We start from the raw sequence: 21470 nt of genomic DNA, 5'->3' as shown, positions 1-21470 counted from the left end.
TGGCTGTGGTGATAGAAATACAACAACCCAGCCGGTCGCCTTCGGCAGTCTTCGGATTCCAGCTCATTCACTGACTGCTCTGCCCCTGGTGTTTCTGCACACCCGTGGTGTGCTGGGTGTGGATGTGGGATCTGGAGCTGCCGCAGGGTGGAGTTAGAGGAGGCCAGGGCTCTGTGTTTAGGTCTGCAGCTGCGTGTCAGGGGTGGTAGGGAAGCCTCGTGGGCTGCGTGTCAAGGCTGACCATGGAGAGAGGTGGCAGTGTTTGTTGGGGAGAGGGGGAGGGTGCGAGACGCTGGTTCCTGATGTGTGAGACGCAGCACCTGGGAGGGAAATGAGGCCTCTACTTTACTGCTCCGTGGGGAAGAACAAATTCCATGAGCCAGAATAATGCTGCTGATGATAATTAAAAGAACTATTATCTACTATTTATTAAGTGTGGGGTGTGCCAGGCATGGATCCTGCACCCTGCACGTGGCAAGGCCTTTACTGTTGTCGTAACTCCGAGGAGGAGGAGGGCAAAAGGTGGTGAGTGTCAGGGGGCACGGCTGGAGCGTGGCCTTGTGCCTTGCCCAGTGCACAGCCCTGAGAATTGTTGCAGGACCTGGAGGATGGGCACTGAGTTGGCTTTGTTGGAATTTCTGGGTGGGGGTAGGAGTCGTCTTGCTGCGGAGACTCAGGGGGTCATGGTCAGAAATGGAATCTGGGCACGCCCAGCGGGGTGCCTGACTCACTTTCCCCAAGGCTGGCGGGCGGGGCTTCCCGTCCCTGCTGGTTATCAGGGGATGGCCACTCCCTCCACCCCTCTGGAGCTCCCCAGGTCAGCGAAGAGCAGCGGGTGAGCGCTTCACCTCCACCCTGGGCCGCCAGCCCGCTCGGGCTGCTACGTGCTACAGCCTGGCCCACAGAGCTTAAAATAGCAGGATGATCTGGCCGCCCTGCCTGTGGGGAGCCCTCCTGAGGCATGGTGAGGCGGCCGCCCGGAGCTGGGGCTCCACTGCAAGGCCCCATACCACCTGGTGGAGCACCTTCCTTGGGGGGTTTCTTCCAGGCCCAAATCTGGGGAACCGTCGAAGTGGTTGGAAGTTCAGGTGCGGCTGGGGCACAGGGGACACAGACGGCTAATATTTCCTAGGCCTTTTAAGGGAATGCCTCGGACCTGACCTCACAGCCTCCCACTGCACAGCTCAGAGGCCTTCTGACTTGGCACGTTGCTCCGCCTTAGCCCTGGGCCGTGGTACTTCCCCGGGGTTAGCCGTGTAGGGTCCTGTTACAGACTAAACCAGGAGAGAAAATTAAGTGCAGGGTTGGGGTGGAGGTGCGGCCGTGCCAGGTCACAGGTGCAGGGCGAGAGTGAGAACACGGCCAGAGTGAGAACACGGATGGGCACCAGCCGCTGGGCACTCAGGCTGCACAGCTGCCTCCTCTAGGAGACCCAGGATGTCGCCTGAGGGAGTCTGCAGAGACCTCCAGGCATTCGTTCCTTCCTTCCTTCATTCAAAGAGTACTTACTGAGCACCTGCCACATGTGAGCCCTGTTCTTGGCCGTGGAAGTACATCGATGAATGAAACAGAACAAAACCCCGCCTTCAGGAAGCCTGACCCTGTGGGTGGAGACCTCCTAGGCGACAGATGAGGGGCAGGTGTTTGGACTAGCTGTTGGGACGCCAGCTGAGATGCCCATTGTCCCCAGTCACAATGCCCGAGTTTGATGCCGAGCCCTGCCCCCGACTGCAGCTTCCATGAGTGCAGACCCTAAGAGGCAACAGTGATGGCTCAAGTGTCTGGGTTCCTTCCCCGCTACCCACATGGGGAAACCTGGATTGAGTTCGTGGCTTCACCCCCTGGCTCAGGGCTGTTGTAGGTATTTGGCGGACTGAACCAGAAGGTGGGGACTCTATTCTCTGTCTCTCAAAGAAATAGTTTTAAAAGATGTTTACAAGTCCACATAACATGGGAGTAAATTATGTTGTATGGTGGGGTGTGTGTTACAGAACAGGGTAAGAGATTGTGCTGGGGAGGTACAGTGTTAAGTGGGGTGGTGGTGAGGCCTCGTGGAGGGGCTGAAGGGAGACGAGAGAGTGCAGTGCAGCCCTCTAGGGAACTTTCCAGGGAGAGGGGCTGCCGAGGAGAGGAGCCTGTGTAAGGAACAGCCAAGAGGCCGCTGTGTCTGCAGTGGAGCGGGTGGCTCAGGGGTGTGTGTGAGTGAGTGCGTGTCCATGTCTGTGTATGTGTGAGTGTGGGTGTCAGTGTGAGTTTGAATGTGTGTGATTGTGTGAAGGGATGTATGTGAGTATGAGTGTGTGTGGATGAGACTGTGTGCCTAAGTGTATATGTGTGCGTGCACGTGAGTGTGAAAGTGTCAAGAGTTTGTGTGTGACTGTGTGAAGGGATGTGTGTATGAGACTGTATATACATGTGAGTGTGTCAGTGAGTTTGTGACTGTGTGTATATGTGAAGGGGTATGAGATCAGTGTGTGTGTGTGGATGAGACTGTGTGAGTGTGTCTGTGTGCATATGTGAGAATTGTGCAGAACCTTCTAAGAGCCTCGTCTTCCCTTGGAGGGGTTGGAAGCCGCTGGATGGCTTTGCCAGGCTGCTGTCACTGTCTGACTTCCATGACAGGATGAGCGTGGTGTACGAGCTGATTCCTGTTCCCTTTTCGTGGTTATTAGGAAGGCCCGGGAGCCAGAGAGCTGCCCCATCCTTGCCCTGTGGTAGCATCGATCTGCTCCCATCCCCGGTGCTAAGCCCAGCGGAGTAGGGGACAGGGTGGTGCTGGGCTGCTGCTCTCTGTCTCCAACTTGCTTTTGGAGGGAAGGGAGCTGGCTTGGTTACAGTGGTTTGCTGGAACCTTCTTGCTTTGGCCTGTTAGTAAATAACCAGAAAATTTGCCAGCCAGTTGTTAAGCCATGGGTGGCTTGAAATCAGCTGTGGTGGGGGCATTTATACCAGGGCAGTTGGCAAGCACTGCACATCAGGGCTTCCCCTCCAGAGAGCTGGTGGTTAGACCTTCCCCAGCCCACTGCTGGGGTACCTGGGCATTGGTTTCTGAGGGCAGGAACGCTGTTTGCTTCCATTTGGCAAAGCACCTACATTCATGCTATATGCAGTCAAAGCGAACACAGGAGTGTGTGTGATGAGGAAGCAGTGCCGTGTTTCCCAGGATTGGCAGGCTTACCCCATGCAGGTGTGATGTGGAGTCTGCCTGCTCTGTTCTAAGGCTTGGGCCCTCTGTCACCCTGGCTGCCTCACCCACACCACCACCCCTATCCCACTTTAAAAAAAAAAAAAAGGATTTCTTTGAAAGAGTGACAGAGATAGGGAAAGACAAGGAGAAAGAGATCTTTCATCCAGTGGTCAGGGCTGGGACTCCATTTAGTCCCAGGAGCCTGGGCCTCTCCAGATCTCCCATGTGGGTGACAGGGGCCCAAGTACCAGGCCATCTTCTGCTGCTTTCCCAGGCTCAGTAGCAGGGAGCTGGATTGGAAGCAGAGCAGCCAGAACTTGAACTGGCGTCCATATGGGATGCCAGCGCTATAGGTGGTGACTTTCCACACTGAGCCACACGCTGACCCCATCTGCTCTGCCTTTTGATTCTCTGGCCTCACTCTGCCTCATCTTAACACCATTTTACAGAAGTGGAAACAGAAAAATGCTCATTCATTCATTCATTAATTCGGCAGATGTGTCCTGTGTTCCGAGAACCGTGAGTCTCTTTCTCGGGTCACATAGATGGGGGCTGGGACCCCAGCTCTTCCTTCTGCCTCGTCTGGATGTGCGTTTATGGAAGGATGGGGCATGGGCCAGCGTACTGGTCTGGCTCAGGCCTGGGTGGTAGAGGAAGGGTAGGGTCAGCTCCGTGCCTATCCCTGCCCAGGCTGCGGGCTGGCATTTCCTCTGGCCACAGTGTGGGGGAGGGGAAGAGCAGGTGTGCCCTGGCGCCCAGCCCGACTGGGATATGGAAGCACCTCTTGGGGCCGGAGCTCAGGGGATGAGTAACACATGCCACCCAGACACACTGGGCCTCACGGAGCCTGGCCACATTCTTGGAGCTCTGCTGGGCTGGGCATCTGAGCTCCTCCGTGGTTTTGGTAGCTGGCTGAATCTGGTGGGTGACCCTGGAGAGGGCCTCCAGTGAGGACAAGTGGTGGGTGAGTGCCTAGTGGGTGGGTTGGGGGTGTCTTACACCTGGGTGGAGGTGAGGCTGGGGGTCTGGGCGCTGTGGGAGACCCCAGGTGACTCCCTTCGGTCTTCATGCATCTGCCTCTCTGAAGCCGGGCTTGCTGATGCAAGAGGATCGTGGGTGGGTTCTGCCTCGTGGGGCTTCTTCCCATTTTCTGTGAAGGAAAGACGTTTATGCAAATACCCATGATCCCAGGCAGAGTCAAATCAGCACCCACAAAAGACATTTGGAACAAGAACAGGGCCCCTCACAGAGGAGCCTTAAAGGCAGGCATGGATGCAGGAGGCCACGGCAGGGTGGGAATGAGCAGTGAGCAGCTCCAGTTGCCGGAAGCAGAGGGCACAGGTCAGGGATTTGTAGGGAATCAGGCTGACAAGTGCAGCGTGGAGGGGTCTCGGATGACAGGCTGGAGCTTTGTGTTTAAATCCCCGGGGAGCCAGTGAAGCCTTTTGCTGATGAGGGAGACTGTGGGGTATGTCCTGGCATCTGTCTCGGGGACCATCATGGTGGCATCATAGGGCAGGGCAGCCAGCACGGAGACTGCGATGGGGGATGTATGTGTGTCCCGGCCACGGGCTGCATGCATGCATGTGTATGTGTAGGAAGTGTGGGTCTGTGAACTGCACATCAGGTTTGGTTGCGTTCTAGCAGGACTGAGTCTGCCAGAATAGCTGAAGAGAGACTTCAGCAAGAACTTTCTAGAACTGTAACTGTTTTGGTAGCCCGAGGCCCTGGAGATGAGCAGAGATGCCTCCAAGTTTGGGCTGGATATGGTGCTTTTAGGAGACCTCCTGCAACTGGAGGCAGCTGGAATGACTGGGACTTCTGGTCCTGGACCTGCCCGAGGTGGAAGGAGAGGCTAAAGGAGGTATGGCTGGTGTCCTTGTCTCGTCTTCTGTTTTATTTTAAAATTTATTTATTTGCAAGGCAGAGTGAGAGAGAGAGAGAATATCTTCCATCCACTGGTTTACTCCCCAAATAGCCACAGTGGTAGGAACTGGGCCAGGCCAAAGCCAGGAGCCAGAACTCTGCCCTGGGCCACCTCCTGCTGCCCTCCCAGGCACATCAGCAGGAAGCTAGATTGGAAGTGGAGCAGCCAGGACTCAAACCTGCTTTCTGATACGTGATGCTGGCATTGCAGGCGGCAGCTTAGCCCGCTGCACCACAGCGCTGGCCCCAACCCCTGCCTCATCTTGCAGAGTAGCCCCTGCAGGTCAGGGAGCACAGTGACTCTGACTTGAGGGTCATAGGATACCCAGTAGGGATGTGCAGATTCGTCTCGCTGCCGCCCATGCTCACCCTCCCCCTGTAAGCGAGGGCGGTGTAGGAACGGGCTTCTCTCCAACATGGGCAGTTCTCCATCCTCAAGTGTAGAGCACCTCTGGGGTACCCAGGCGCCGCCCTTGCCTGCCATGGCGCTTCCACTTCAGGATCTGAGGGGGAAGGCAGCAGGCCCAGCTCCTGAAGTCGGCAGGGGGTCCCAGCTGTGTGGGCTCCTGCCGGCAAGCCAAGGCACTCCAAGGAGGGTTAGGAATATTTGATTTGCTGGGTCAGGAATTTACACAGCGCTCAGCCACAAACCTCAGGCTCCATCGTGCTTCCCTGTGCCGGCAGGCGCCTTATCTCATCCTCCCGAAGCCGCCTGCCCTCCTTGATAAGTCCAAGTACAAATGCTTGCTTTCTCCCATTGCGCACCAGTGAATGGCTGTGTGTGCATGTGTGCAGGTGCAGGTATGTCTGTGTTCAGTGTAGCATCCCGCACACCAGGACCTGGGGACCCAGGAGGTACGCGGGTTGGCCTAGGGATGAAAGATGGGCTGCTTTAGGACTTTTCTGGAAAAAGCGACCTGCAAGCCCTGCATCCAGGTGGTCCCTCAGCCCTCAGCACCCTCACATCCCCTCCCTGCCCCCCAATCTGCTTGAAGAGGAGGTGATTATCTGGTAGCAGTAGCAGTTCTTCCTTTTTGGCTGCCTTTTCTAAAGACCTACTTTGGCCTTGTGGAAGACTCACTCAGAGGACCTCCCTGCTGACATTCATGCCTTCAGCAGTGGTGTTAGAGCACCCGTGTGCTGGGCACAGTGCTGGGTGTTAGAGACAGGGCGATGGGCACATCCCTGCCCTCAGGGGCTTGGGTTATGGGGTGGGGGGAGGGGGCGAACACGGAGCATCAGGGTGCTCCAGGGAGGGAGACGGTGGGGAGGAAGTGATGTTCACACTGATGCTGACTGGGCTGTAGGTGCTCCCTGGCCTGGGAGTTGGAGAGGCACTCTCAGGCAGAAAGAGTGGTGAGAGCAAAGGCCAGGAGGTGAGGAGGATTTGCAGGGGGTTTGTTTTGCTGTGAGAGTTGACCCAGAAAGGTGCAGGGGTGGGTTTTTTGGAGGGAGTGGGGGTAGGGGGAGCAGCTATGCTGGGTTTTAGCCAACATCTGACATGATCAGTGTTCCTTCCTTTCAAGTTCATCTTCCAGGCAGCTTCACTGGGACTGGGCACGTGAGCCTGGAGTCTGCCTAGGGTGCTCCCCTCTTGCCTCTGCCCACCTAGTGCCACCCGTCCCCCATGACCCATTTCAGAGGGCGGGAAGTTCAGGTCTTGGGGAATCTTAGAGGACCTGTTAGTTCACCCTCTGTGTTTGGTGGCTGAGGAGCTAGAGGTCACACAGGTCACCAGTGTCCTCAGGCTTTGTTCCTTAAAGGCCCAGGAGGCCCTTCCTGACAACTCTGGCTTGCCCTGTGCATACCCTCCTTGGAGCTCCGGTTCCTGTGTTCACCAAATATCTGTTGGACCCCACCGCAGGTCTGGCACAGACTTGGGTCCTGAGTGTATAGTAGAGAGGAAAACAGCCCCGGGTCCTGCTGCTCTGTAGGGTATGGTCCAGTAGGAGAATCAGGCGGAAAGTTGTCACCCAGAGAACCGTGTGCTTCCCAGTGCTCATGAGTGCCTGGGGAGGAAAAGGCACATGGTGCCATGGGAATGTATGCTGGTGGGCGCGGACAGCCAGAAAGCCGTGAAAGATCATTCTGGAGAATCCTCAAGACACGGGGAACCTAAGCCTAGCAGGTTAGGGCATTCAGGCAGAGGGAACAGCATGTGCAAAGGCTCGAGGAGGGATGACCATGGGGAGTTCGTTAACAGGTGGGTGATGAACAGGAGGGGAGTGGTCAGGAACAGGGCTGGGGAGGTGGACAGGAACAGTCATGCCAGACCTCCTGGGTTATTTTAAGAGGTAAGATTACACTAGAAGAGTGGATTTGCAAACACACATGCACACATGTGCTCATGTGTGCACACACAGAGTTGTAATCTGAGTAAACTGGGAGGCCACTGAAAGGTTAAAGTCGAGAGGGCTGTGAGTGAGACAGTGACCTTGGCCTCTGTATGGTGAATGGACTTGGGGGCAGGGTGGCTGCAGGGGGCTGTGTCTGGGTGAGAGACGGGGGTCAGGTGGGCCACAGCAGTGTCTGGGATTTGAGGAGGTGAGTGGCAGAGGGACATGTGCTGGTGAGGACTTCTGTGTGATTGGGGCAATTGGCCCAAGCGATGGGAGTGTGTGCTTGGTTCTCTCGGAGAGGAACAGGGCAGTGCCACCGGAGCAAGTCTGGGGCAAGGTCAGTCCCTCTGGGGCATGTGAAATTGGAGCTGCAGGCGCGCCAGCCAAGTGGGGGAGAGCGGCAGGAGGTGGGTATGGGTGTGCGTGCTCGGGGCTTGGGAGGCAGGTGAGGCAGACGCCTAGGTGTCGCTTAGGTGTCGTGGGGGTGCAGACGGACAGCCCTGGAAGGGATGAGGGGGCCAAGTGCAGGAATGCGGGACTGAAGCGAAGAACGAGGGCCTCCCCAAGGAAGGCGTGGAGGAGGAGGAGCTGTGGCGTTCACCCTAGAACTTGAGCCTCCGAATGTCCTGTTGATGTGTCTTGTTTTGCTGCTTTCTCTGTCAGCTGTATCACAACTCGACAGGGGCTGGGGCCGTGTTGGCTGTCGTAACTGTTCTTGTTGATAATGAGAGCCTGGTTCACTGAGCATTTCTGTGGTCCTGCCCTTGTGCCAAGTGCAGCGTGTTCATGACCTTGATCTCTCTCTCTCATTCTCATTCTCACTCTCCCTCCCTCCCCCTTTACATACTGCTTGAAAAGTTGTGCACTATTATCTCCAATTTTAGAGTGGTCACATGGCCACTCTTCAGTTACCCAGGAGTGGGGCAGCTACTTCAAATGGGATCTGAACACAGGTCCATCTGATCCCAAAGCCCAGAAGTTTGCACTGTGCTCTTTTGCCCAGCCTCTGTTCTGTGGCTCTGTGGTCGGGTTGGATGGGGGGTGTGCACAGGATCAGTGAAGGTGTCTGAACCTGGCCATTTATCCTCCCAGAAACGGCCCAGCTGCTGCCCTGGGGGAGCTGAGTTTGGCTTTGCCACTGTTCATCCACACTTCCCACCTGGCTCCTCCTGGTCAAGCAGTCACATCTTCCGTCTCCTGGCTGGCTCAGCAGTGCTGCAGCTGGTCCGTGGCTGCGACCCTGCCTCCTCTGAGCTGAGCTAGCTGACCTGTGCAGGGGCACTGGTGCATGCTTTGACAGGGGGATGCAGACGTACAGCCCGAGGTCTCTCCTGCCCTGTCCTTAGTCTCCCCCAAAGCTCAGCCCCTCAGGTTGGGCGGTGCTGGCTGGCTGGCTCCTGTCTCCTCCTCCTTGTTTTTCAATCTCCTGTCTTTCCCAGCTCTTCCTCTAAAGTGGCTCTCTGGGTCCATTAGTTTAATTGTCTGTCTACCTGTTTATCCATCCATTCCAGGCTATGCCGTGTGCTGGGGCTACGGCTGTGAACAACATGGTTGACCTGACAGCATTTACCCCGCGTTCTCTGTAGCTGGGTGCCTGTATGTACTTGGCTCCCTCGCGTGGCTCTGATGCTCTCAGAAGGCTTGCTTTCCAGGAACCATTCTGTGGATTTCTGGCTTGGGTCTCATCCTTTGGTTAATGAGCCTGGGGCTCTCAGGCATGGTGGTCTTCCTTCTCCTTTTCTCCTCTATTGCTTTCTTTCTTTTTTTTTTTAAAAAAAGATTTGTTTATTTATTTGAAAGAGTTATAAAGAGGAGACACACACACAGAGAGAGAGAGAGAGAGAGAGAGAGAGAGGGAGAGAAAGAGAGATCGATCTTCCATCCACTGTTCAGTCCCCAGATGGCTACAATGGCCAGGGCTGGACCAGGTTGAAGCCAGGAGCCAGGAGCCAGGAGCCTTCTTCTGGGTCCCCCACGTGGGTACAGGGGCCCAAGGACTTGAACCATCGTCTGCTGTTTTTCCAGGCCATTAGCAGGGATCTGGATTGGAAGCAGAGCAGCCAGGACATGAACTGGCCCCCATGTGGGATGTCAGCACTACAGATGATGGCTTAGCAGCGCCGGCCCCTCCTCTCACACTTTCTGAGTATCTGCCATGGTCACTGGGGCTGAATCAACAGGGACACAGCCCCTGTCCTCTTTTAGAAGCTCGGGAACAAGAGCAGAGGCAGGTGGACAAGCTGTCACTGCGCTCCAAATAAAGTGCTGAGGAGGAGGCAGGAGCAAGCCTCTCTCCAGAGAGGGCGGTCCCCCGACCACCCTTTCTAGCACGTTCTGAGCAGCTCATCTGCCGTCTCACTGGGAACTGGGAACTCACCGCTAAACCAAACCCTGTTGGTTTTGTTGCTTCGCTGCTCTGAGAAGCTACAAAATCCCAGGTAACCCAGCGCCTTCGCCATCGTTGTCACTGTCTTCCCTGAGTCCTGGGTGGTGAACCGTGCTGGGTATGTACCACATACCACGCTGGCTGCTTGACTTCCTTAGCAAGCAGAGCGCTGGCCCTGCCTGTGGGTCTTGCTGCACGCATCCGGAAGATGGAGGCCCTGCGAGGGACCTCTTCACATTGGCAAATGCTTCCCTTAGCAATGAAACCATGTTTTTCACAGCTGAAGAAGATCCCAAATTCGGAGTTTAAAAAACTGGGGCTGAGCATTTGGCTAAGCAGTCAAGACGCTGCTAGGACGCCCACCTTCCGTATCCGAGCGCCTGGCTTTGAGTCCCAGCTCCCTTCCTGATTCCAGCTTCCGGCCAGTGCAGACCCCAGGAGGCAGCAGGTGATGGCGCGAGGACTTGAATCCCTGCCACCCGCATGGGAGACCTGGATTGAGTTCCCGGCTCCAAGCTTTGACCTGGCCCAGCCCCAGATTGTTTCAGGCATTTGGGGCATGAACCAGCAGGTGGGCGCTCTCTGCCTCTCTGCCACTCAAATGAATTAATGAATGAATGAATAAATAAAAATTAAAAACAAAATCAGGGCCAGGTGAGAACCTCTCCCTTCTCTGACAGCAGGGGCTTATCTCTCAGGTTCCTCTGTGCAGCGAGCATCACTTTGTGTCTGACCTTGACCCTGAGGCTGCATTCTTTGGGTTCAGGGGCACGAGCTGTGCGCAATAACAGATACCAGCAATATTCAGCACGGGGCAGAAAGGGGAGCCAGGTCTGCCTGCCAGCTCTGATTGTGTGTGGGTGAGGGAGGAATCAAAGACCGGGCTGTGTTGCCGCTGCAGGCCTGAGAAATCCATGGAGAGGCAGAGAGAGCCTGGCATTTACCCTGAAACCCTCATCTCCCCAGTTGCCAGTCAGCAGAGATGCTGCATGTTGATTTCACTGATTCACTTTTTTCCTCCCCTCTGAGACTTCTCTACTGGCTTCACTTTTTTTTTTTTTTTTTATTGTTTAAGAAAAAAAAAAAAAGGAAAGCAAAGGCTGCCTTGCCTTGCTCACATGCTCAGAGATCCTTCAAGGACAGCTTGTACCTCCCGGCTCTCCTGGGCATGGCGAGACAGTGTCTCACGTCCCTGGCCTGCCTGCGTGTGCCTTCTGCACCCCAGGTCTAAGCACTTGAAGCAGCTGGTCTCTGCACCTCTTATATCTCCCCGCTGCTGCCAGGCTCAGGAACCTGGGGCACCGATTCTGTTGTGTGCCGGTACTGCCTGGGACTCTGCAGGCTGAGTGTGCACCTGCACCTGTCACAGGAGGCCTTGCAGAGCGGCTCACTTTGCTTCCCAGGCACACTCTCCCACTTGGGCAGCCCTGTCTCCCCACTGCTTCCCGGATATACTTACAACAAGACCTTCCTGGCAATGCCCACCCTCCCTGTCTCTTCCTTGCCAACTACTGCCAAGGGCCACTGGACATGGGGAGGGCTCAAGGGGCAGCCTGGTGCCAGCCCTCTCCTGGTAGTGGGTGCTCCAGGCGTCACTGCCTGCTGCTTCTCTAGGTTCGGTCTTTGAGCTTCCTGAGGTGGACGGAAGGCCTTGTCTTGTTCACCTGTGTGTCTTTCTGGGTCCTTGCTCAGTGGCTGGCCTACCATGGATGGCCTGCGAAAGGACTGTGTTCTGGTTACACCTGTCCTCAGACAGGACTGGCTGCCTGCCTTCCACACTGCTTTCTCCCTGCATCGCTTCCCTTCCTGCAGACCTCTGTGAGATCCTGAACTCTGCTGATGAGCAGCCCAGAGACATCACCTGGCTGCATCTCTCCCTTTCGCCCCTCACTGGGGTTCTGTTAGATAATGGTCTCACTGCAGTCCATGATATTTCATGGTCTCCCTCCCCTTTTTTTAAAAAAAATTATTTATTTATTTATTTGAAAGAGTTACACAGAGAGAGGAGAGGCAGAGAGAGAGAGAGAGAGAGAGAGAGAGAGAGAGAGAGAGAGAGATCTTCCATCCCCTGATTCACTCCCCATTTGGCCACAATGGCTGGAGCTGTGCCAGTCAGAAGCCAGGAGCCAGGAGCTTCTTCTGGGTCTCCCACGTGGGTGCAGGGGCCCAAGGACCTGGGCCATCTTTGACTGCTTTCCCAGGCCACAGCATAGAGCTGGATTGGAAGTGGAGCAGCCGGGTCTTGAACTGTGTCCATATGGGATGCCGCCCTCCCACCCCCTTTTTAAGATTCTGTTAGACTGGGAGATTCCCCAGGGCAGGAACTATGTGTGGAGTCCAAGAAAGTAGAGAGTGTAGGCTTGGAAAGCACACCACTTCCTTTCCCGTACAGTAGGGATGGTGAGCGGCTCATGGGGATGTCATGGGGGTGACATTGTAGGAGGCTGGGCCCTGGGAAAAGTGAGTTATACCACAGGAGTCGCTGTTAGCCTGATGGTGACAGCCAGGGACCCTGATGGGACCCGCCTGCAGCTGTGTGAGTGGACTGACAGGTGCAACCAGGAGGGAGCAGAACTGTGACACTGGGTAGACTCTTACCAGCCTGCTGTCCCCCTGCCTCTGTGCCCCCCAGACCCGCCAACTTCTGAGGACCGAGCTGGTGGCACAGTTTCATCCATAATGAGAAGTGAAGGTGGAACAGCCAGGGGCGATGGAGAGACGATTCTGACTGGAGCAGGTGTGGGTTGAGACGCGGAGATGAGATTAGAGAGTAGGGGTCAGCCCGAGAGGGCCCTGGTGCCCTGCCGGAGACCAGGCAGGACGTCACCTTGTCGTTGGCGTAGGGGGTCCTGCACCCCAGCTCTGCCTGCTCATGGCCCTCTGCACAAGGCTCTTTTCACCCCCATGTTAAAGAGGAGGAAAGAGCTCAGGAGGGCAAACTCCCCTACCCTCGATCACACCGCTGGAAAGAACTGAGGGAGAAGGGGTCTGGTGAATCCCAGCAAAGCTGGTAAGTGGCCTCCCCCTGCAGCACAGAAGTGAGGTGGGAAGGATGAAGGGTGGCTGTGAGCCCCTCCTGAGCCACCAGGAGAGCCGGGTGGGGAGAGACAGAATTCGCCATTCCGGTCAGGAGGCATGGGGTTCCATCAGCAGCCCACCAGACCTCTACCCTCTCATCTGTAGACAGCACCAGCAGGACCACTGTGCAGAATCAGGAGGGAGCAGGTTGCCCTCCTGAGCTGGGGAGGGGCTCGAATGGGGCAAGTGATGCAGGCTCTGAGCTGTGTCTGGAATCCTAGTGCCCTGGCCAGCGAGAATGCAGGCCCCGCCGCTGGAGCCCTGTGATGAGGCCCTGGAGTCCCTCCGGCTGAGAATAATGTTCCCCGGCCAGCTGGGGTGGCTCTGTTGCTGTCCATCTGCCTTGCCTGATGCCCTCCTGTCTTTCTGGGGAAAACAGGAAGACTGAGGGTGCCTGCTCCCTCAAGGGCCCCAGATGCTGCTTGCCACCCGGCACATGGCATAGGTGTGGAATAAAGGCCTGCGGGGCCCAGAGCGCATGTTCCCACCCACACTCCCAGGCAGGGCACGAATTCTGCATCCGGCAGTCCCTGTGGAGCGCCTTCCAGAAGACAAGCCCCGTCTCAGGTGCTGGGGCGCTGCGCCAGCAAAACTTGGCTCCTGCTCTGAGCACTGTCCGCTGAGCTACAGGGATGATGGCAGGAGAGGCGGGATCCCCACCCCTGGCCCTCAAGTCTTCTTTTGCAAGGGGTGGCGGGCCCCCGGGTCGGCTGTGCAGACTTCTGCGCTGGCCCAAGGGAGGCCGCCCTCGCTGCCCCGCTTCACGCCAGGGTGAGGAGCTGCTCCGGTGCTGCCCGCGCGGTTTCTCTGAGCACCTCCCTTCGTGTGCTCCTCATAGGAGACGGTCCAGCCTGCGGCCAAGAGCGCCCCTGCGTTACTCTGGCAGGAAGGGGCAAGGCAGGACCCCCCTGAAGCCACCTGCCTCTCTCGCTGGCTGGCGGGCAGCCCAGCCGGCGCGGCGCCCCACCCGGGAGCGCGGGGGCGGGGGTTCGCGCAGCTGCAGGAGCCTCGCAGAGCCGCGCGTGTGCACGCGGGCGCGGGCGCGCGGAGGGGGCGGGAGGGCGGCTCGCCCCGCGGAGGCCCCGAGCGCGTGTACGCACACCTCGTGCCTCCCCTGCGGGCCCTTCTCCCTGCCCGCCGGAGCCGGTCCCACGTGTGCGCGTGTGCGCTGCCTGTGCTGTGGGTACCGCGGGGAGGCCGTGCGCAGAGGGGGCGGCGGCCGGCTCGACGGTGGCCGGGCTTCTTCCCGCTGCAGTAGCCCGCAGCCCTTGCCTGGGGTACCGGCAGTCATCCCCTTCCTCCCCACGCGCTTCCCGGTGAGGGTTCTGCTCAGCCCGAGCGCCGGAGCCCTTGACATTTAGCTAGGGTTCGCGGGCACTTGTATAGGCACAAGCAGAACGCTAATCCTATTAAAGATATTGTGTCATTGGGGAGGGGGGTGGCTCCCCCCGCCCCGCCGGGCGGGCAGGCCTCGCGCCCATTGGTCGGATGCGAGGCAGGGGGCGGGCCCGGGGGCCCGGGGAGGGGGCTCCGAGCGACCTCAGCTCCGCGAGTCGGGGCTGGGATTTCGCAGGGGAAGCCCCGCGGTTGCAGCTGCGGCGGATCCCTCGGCACAGCCCGCCGCGCGCCCGGGCAGCCCAGGGCCGGCAGCTGCTCCGCAAAGTGGCGGAGCGAGAGGAGGCGGAGCGCCGGCCAAGTGCACGGGCTCAGCGCCGGAGCGGGGCTGGGAGAGGTGTGCCCGGGGAGCCTGGATCCCGGCGCCCTCCTGCCTCGCGTGGGGCGACGGGGAGCCGAGCGGACGCCCCGGAAAGAGAAATCCAGTTGCAGCCGCCCCTGAGACGCCAAGTTCGCGAGCGCACACACAGCCGCGCCGCGCCGCAGAGCTCGCCCGGGTCGGCCGGCCCGCAGCCGCCGGGCGCCGTCCGAGCGGCAGCGGCCGCGGGGCGCGGGGCTCGGCAGGGAGTGAGCCCCGGCGCGGAGAGGGGGCGGGCAGGGCCCCGCCGACCCGCCCGCAGCCCGCGCCCGCCTGGGGCGCCCCCTCCGTCCCGCCGTGGGAGCGATGCCCCCCGCCCCTCGCGCCCGCCGGCAAAGACGCGAGCATGGAGAAGTCGAGTAGCGAGGATTCCTCCATTCACCGGAGCCCGTCTCTGGATAGCAAGGACTCGGACTTTGCGAAACCGTCCAGCTCGGGCCGCCCGTTCGGCCGCGGCTTCACGGCCGGCGCCTTCTACGGCACCGCGGGCTCTCGGGGCCAGAGCCGCGCCGAGGCCGGCGTGAAGACCGACAAGTACAATGCCCCCAAAGGCAGCAAGTACGTGGTGTTTTACCTGGACCTGTCCTTTGTGTTCCTCCTAGAATTTAAGAAGTGCAACATGGCCAGGGGCTGCCTCTGCTGCCTGAAGTATATGATGTTCCTCTTCAACCTGATCTTCTGGGTAAGTCCCTGCGCTCGCCGCGGGCCCCCGTTTGCTCACCGCGGCGCGAACGCCTCGGGAGCGAGCTGCATGGCTCCGCTCCGCACGACCGTGAGAGCCGCGGTCTCGCGTGCATCGCCCTCTTCCTTTCTCCTCGGCGGCTGGGTGGAGGCTCCAACTTGCGGCCAGCAAACTTTGCGCCACCTCCTCCGCCTTTAAGATAGCCGGCGCTAGACGTGCCAGCCCCGGTAACCCGCAGCGGGTCAGTAGCTGTGGCCCCGGGCTGCAGATAGGCACGTGGAGGAGGGCTTTGTGAGCTTCTTGCCGGGTTCCTCCTGGATGCACCAGGATGCACACTGCAGCATTTTATGGGAGTGGGATGGGGGTGTGTGTGGAGGTCGCTGCCTCCCACTCCTGTCCGGGAATACTAGAAGGGGAAGGAGCCGGTGTCCCAAGCCCGTGGACTCAGTTGCTGGCCCCAAGCTGGGGCTTATGTGGGAAAGGAGGGGCGTAGGGGGTGCTGCCCTCAGTGGCTGGGGCTTTGGAGCCATTGTTGCACACACTCAGGGCCTGGGAGGGACAATGGGGCAGTCCTTGGTGAGAGCCTGTTTTCCAGAGAAGGTATCAGTGGGTGGGGCAGCTGAGGCTGGCACTCTGCGCTCCGTGGAGTCTCCAGGCGGCGGGCACACACACGCGCGTGTGTGAGCAGTCCTACTTGGGCATATCTGCAGACTTCTGAAGTGCGTCTCTGTTTCCCCTGTGTCCCAGCTGCTACCTCTGCCTCCCTCCACCAGAGCCCAGACCTAGTCCGCACAGATGTTTGGCCGTGCCCCAGGGTCTCTCTCCTCCCGCCCCGCCGCCCACGGTCCAGGAGGAGCCCTGGAGCAGGGGATGGTCATTGAGAGGCAGGGTAGGCAGGAGCAGTTGGTGTTCAGCTCGAGTGTAGAGTGACCCACTTTAGCTGCAAAACTTTTTGGGGTGTGTGTGCGGAAGGCGTGACTTGCCCATCAAAGGGAGCGCTCAGGCCGGCAAAGACCAGGCTCTTAATTCTGCATTAGCTCCCTAAGACCTTGGGCAAGACACCAGGCCCCTTAAGGACTGCGCGTCCCATGCCCCCCACTCTCCCCCTACTCCCCACCCCTATCCAGTGGGGCAGGGGCTGTTGGGATTGCCTTGCCCGCTGTCCTCGCTTCATGAATGCCGTGCACGGGCACTCTAGTGCTCTCTGGCTCTCTGGGTGTCTGGGGAGGGAATGCTCCCTACCCCCACCCCAGCAGGGGCCGCTGCTGCTTTCCCGGGGAGACTGGGCTGAGGACCTGGCCTCGGCATCTCTGTAGGCCCCCCACTGCTAGGTGTTACTGCTGGGCGGTGGTGGCTTGCAGAGGCTGGGCAGATCCTCTCATCCTTGCGCCACTGGAATGCCAGGAATGGCGTTGTCGCCGCCTGTGGGCCAGTGCCTCCTGCTCCTCTGACTCACTCGCCAGCATCTGTGCAGAGGCCTGGCCTGCGTTTTTCTGGTGCCCCTTGGATCTACGAGGCTGTTCCGTTGTTCCCAGCTGCCTTCCCGGTTCCTGTTCACAGCTTCGGCCGACCTCTCTGTTCATCTTGGGCAAACACTTCACACTTGTTAGCGAGACCTGGGGTTACTCTGTGCCTTGGGCCAGCAACTCCTACTCGGCAGCGCCTGCCGGCTCCTCCCCACCCCCACCCCGCCACCTGCTGGCCGTAGTTGGTATAACTGCTGGTAGGAGCCTTCTCTTCAGGATGGTGCTGGCCTGCTTTGGGGAGGGTCTCCCAAGGCCAGCACAGCACTCCATAGCCTGCCTGCACATTGCAGGCAGTGACGTTCAGTTTGTGAGTGAGTGGGAGGTCAGAGCTGTGAATCTGCAGCGTGTTACCACGTGGTAGGGATCCCCACAACCCACTTGCTTGGGAAGAGAAGTTAGAAATCAAAGTTGCCTTTGATGATGGCTCAGCCCCTTAGCTGGGACCCTTCCTGAAAAGCCCGGCAGAAGCTAATGAGCCAGTTAGTGAGACATCCTTCCTTTAAGGTGTACAGCAAGACAGCGTGCCGTCTCTTCCTAATTAAAAAGTACCGACTATACTCTTTTTACCAGGTTTCGTACCTCTCTCCTTGTCTCTGATTTTTCTTATTGCTTAATATTTTCAGGATTCCCATGGCAAGTAAGAGCGGGGAAAAATTGAGTCTGCAAGACCCAGATCTTTTATGCTAGTGGCGTTGGAGGTGGTGAAATAAGACGTAGACCTCAGGGAAGAAGAGTGACCCAGCAGAAGGGAAGTGGGTGTGTGGCTGAGCGGAGTGCTGGCCACTGTTGATTGTTGGGGAGTTGGCCAGGATTTGGGCATGAGGAGCCGGCTAGGCGGCGCTCACCTGGGCGCGGGGGAAGGAGCAGAGGAGAGAGCTGAATGAGGAGGTAGGGTGTCTGAGGCAGGATCCCGGAAGCCTCTGTTGCTGCTGTGTGCACAGGGAGGTGAAGGGGTGGGGTGGGGGTCAAGCCCAGCACCCTGGCACCAGGAGCAACTGTTGGGAATTATCTGGTCTCGTGGTTGAGACCCCCAACGGAGGCTTTGCTGGGGCCCTGGAGTTGAACTTGAGGCCTGCAGGGAGTAGAGTTCTTGGTGTAGATAGTGGAGCCCCCCCCAACAACCCCCCGTTGTTCTCCAGACCCTCCACTGCCGCCCCACCCCCTATCTGCCCTGAGCCTGTTGGGAGGATTCCCAGTGTAGGGCAGAGGTGCAGCTGGCTCACTCGGCAACCTCCTTGGAGGTGTGCGTACGTGCAGGTGGGGTCTTGCCACGTCCGTGTTGGTGGGGGCTCAGGCGACCTCCCTGGGGGACAGCGTGGGAAGTGGAGCCTGCTAAGGAAAGGGCAAGTACCTTCTCGGCTCCTCGGCGCCTGCCTGCTGGTGGTGGTAAGGGGTCCAGGCATGCTCCCGGCACCCTCAGCTATGGCTGGCCAGTGCCAGCCGCGTTGGCACCGCAGTGCACTGTGGGGGTGTGGGGTGCCTGATATAGAGGAGGAAGGTGGGGGAGAGGGAGTCAGAGGTCATCCAGCCTTGTCCCGCCCCTGCCTTGTCTTCTGCTCCATCCACTTTGGGTCTCAAGGCCCTAAGCAGATGCGGGCAGCTTGGCCAGTGAGGAACGGGAGGCCTGATCGGGACAAGAGCTTCCCTGTACTGAGGGTCCTGTCCCCCAGCTCTGGTACCCATGGGGGCATCTTACTGTCCCCGGCTCAGCCCTGTGTCAGAATCCCCTGGCCTGGCTGGGGGAGTACTCTTGGAGAGAGTGAGGGAGTCTGGGCCCCTTGCTTTGACTGTGAGCAGAGGAGAGGGGGTGTACAGGCCTGGGCTGGACAGGGTACCTCTGTCCCCTCCTTGGCAGCAAATCGCAATCCCAGCCAGCTCCTCTGTGCCCAGTTCCAGTTGTGTGTGATGCGGAGGGGTGGAGGGGCTGGGATTGCTGGCATGATTGCCACCTGGGATAACGGTCACTTCTCTTGCCGGCTGGCAGAGCTGCCCCATCACGTTAATCAGGGCTGGCAGAGCAGTGACACTGCGGCCCCACCGGAAAGCCCGGCCCTTGGGGATTGCTCCTTTCATAAAGGCCAATTAGGCGAAGAGGCTGTGCTCAGGGTGCCTGCCCGAGCAGGGGTGAGGCTGGCACAGGGAGCCGGGGCAGGATAGAGGTGTGGACTGGGGCCCTGATTTACCTCTCGTAAGTGGGGTCGGGCCGTGGCCGAGACCAGTCACTGCCTTTGGATGCAGGTGGTGAGCTCCGGGGGTCCCACCCACAGTGTGGGTTCAGACCTGGCCTCTCCTGGCAGAGACAATGCAGACTGAGCCAGAGGGGGTGGGGAGCAAGAGGCCCCGAGCAGCTTCCCCGAGCGCTCAGGGGCCAGGCGTGGCTCTGCCTGGGTCGGGGACAGATGAAGGGCCTGGCGCGTACCCCGAGGCCCCAGGAACGTGGCCCTGAGGGAATGCCAGCTGTGTGTTCACTTCCTTTCCGAAGCATTAAAAATTAAACTTCCTTGTCTTCATATCTATTTTTAAATCATGTCAGAGCTGCCATTGGTGTCAGTCGGGAGGGGGTGGGGAGGAGGAGGGCCGAGAAGAGAAAGCCCCAGCAGAAACGGGGTGCGCAGCTCTCGCCTGGACCACAGGGCACCCTGGCCACTGGCCTCTCCCGGCGTGCGAGGGCCTCGCCCTCCGCCCGGCTGCCCTCGGCTGAACCTGGTGGCGGGCTGCGCGGCCCCAGGCCTTCTGTGGCTCACTAGGGTGTTGGGGCCCCAATCGAGGCCGCTGGTCATGCCACAAGTATTCGCTGAATGCCCGCGGCGTGCGCAGGAGCGTCCAGTTGTGAGGACAGGAGCTGACTGGGCTCGCTCAGGCCGGATCAGTTTTCTCGTGCCAGGAAGTCGTGGAATCGAGAGGTCATCTGGCCCGCCCTGTGCTGAACTTCTGGACATGGGGCTGCTGAGGGTGGGGCCGCAGCAGGCCTGGACCCTGCGTCCTGACTTTCCTCGCCCTCGCTGCAGCGTTTGCCCCTGACACGACCCGTGGATCCTCCCTGTAGTCTGGCAGCGAGGATTTAGAGAATCCTGTGAGTTCTCTGCTGTTCTTCTGTTGGGAGGGCTGATGGATGCTCGGTGGCCAGTGTGTACCCCGTGCACTTATTGAGCACCTCTGGTAAGCAGAGTGCTTGAGCCGCTCCGAGTTCCCTGGTGAGGGAGACCTGTGCGAGTACTGTAGAAAACACTCATAAAAAGGAAACCGGGAGGTAGTTTATTTTGGTGCAGAAACAATTTTTGAAATTCATGCAGTTTTTTTTTTTTCATAATGCACATTTTCCATCAACTTTTAAAAAAAGATTCATTTACTTGAAAGGCAGAGAATGGGAGGAGGGAGAGAGAGTGCACAAGCACAGTCCATCTTCCATGCGCTTTTGCAGGTGTCCTCCAACAGACAGACAGCCATGAGACAGAGCTGCTTAACAGGGCCCTTACCTCGGGCTAGCAGCAGGGCGAGGGGTGAACGGAGCAGTGACATCTGGCGCTTGAAGGGTGAATAGGAGTTTGCTGAGAGGTGAGGCTGGGGTTCCAGGCAAGTGAGGAGGGGACAGAGAGAGCAAGTTGGTCCCGAGCTGATGCCAGGGGAGGGGTAGGAGCCCATGCACCTGAGAAACCAGCTGAACACAGCAGTGTCGTGTTGGTCCGGGTGATATCCTTGGAGTGGCTGTAGGGCTGCGGAGTGGGAGTTCTGAGATCGAGGTGGTGCTGGCCTGCCGGAGGCTGTGCACTGGTGCCAGGGGCTGCCGGCTGCTGTGGCTCCGATGGCTGCCCTGTTTCTCTGGCGGTGACCACCGTGGCAGGTCCCGCTGTGGTGCTACGGCTGCAAGCTGTCGCCGTTGATAATCCAGCTTTAGAGAGATGCCCGTCTTCGCCCCCTCTCCGGCCTTGCCCTTCCCGCTGCTTGTTTGGTTCCAGTTAGGAAGCTTTGATGCTGAGCTAAAGCCGTCGGGCAGAGTTAAGTCTCCTGAGCCAGCTTTGTCCCTGCTCACATTTGGAAGCTAATCTGCCAGCAGCAGCGACGGTGGGGGTGGGGGGCTGCCCCTGTCAGGGACCTGCAGAACTCAGGCGGGAGAGCAGCTCTGCAGGGGGCAGCAGCCCTAGGTCAAGGTCTGCCTCCCAAGCCCCACTCCTTGCCTAACTGGCCACGTCGTGGGCACTGCCAGGGAGGTCCATTGAGCCCCTGGTTGCATCCCAGTGGGCCTGGCCCCCGCCAGCTTTGCAGGCTCTGGGGAGAGCGGCAGGATTCCGGATCGTGTCCCCTGCCTTGGGCGGCTTTACTGCCCAGCACCACGCAGGGGAGGCCTGCTGTAGTGGCTGATGAGTGTGGGAGACTGGCCACAGAGAAGAGTGGCAGGACTCTGCCCTGGAGAGCGCGCTTTCTCTGGACCCCAGGAGTCTCTCTCTGGGGTGTACATCTAGTCTGGCCAGGCAGCCTCTGCACAAATGGCTTCTGTACCTCATCTTGCCGCTGCCTGCTGTGGGGGAGTCTCTAGGAGTAAGGCCTATGATTTGCAGGTGGTCCTCACCTCTGGGTACCTGGGTTCCCTCATCT

General features: G+C 58.8%; 1 protein-coding gene across 3 annotated transcripts in view; it reads left to right on the top strand.

The window, feature by feature from the left end:
• The window catches only part of TSPAN9 (tetraspanin 9), a 193414-nt gene that overhangs the window by 101876 nt on the left and 70068 nt on the right, over positions 1-21470 (top strand). For 2 of the 3 annotated variants that reach the window (XM_062194801.1, XM_062194802.1), the window contains one exon: positions 15272-15351. In XM_062194801.1, the coding sequence (XP_062050785.1) occupies positions 15289-15351 (63 nt within the window). In that variant the 5' untranslated portion in view covers positions 15272-15288. Of the gene's footprint in view, positions 1-14949; positions 15352-21470 lie in introns of those variants that run through there. The other variant, XM_062194800.1, reaches the window with a different exon arrangement.

This window comes from Lepus europaeus, chromosome 6 (assembly GCF_033115175.1).
Source record: "Lepus europaeus isolate LE1 chromosome 6, mLepTim1.pri, whole genome shotgun sequence".
NCBI lineage: Eukaryota > Metazoa > Chordata > Mammalia > Lagomorpha > Leporidae > Lepus > Lepus europaeus.
This window is presented reverse-complemented; position numbering and strand designations above follow the sequence as displayed.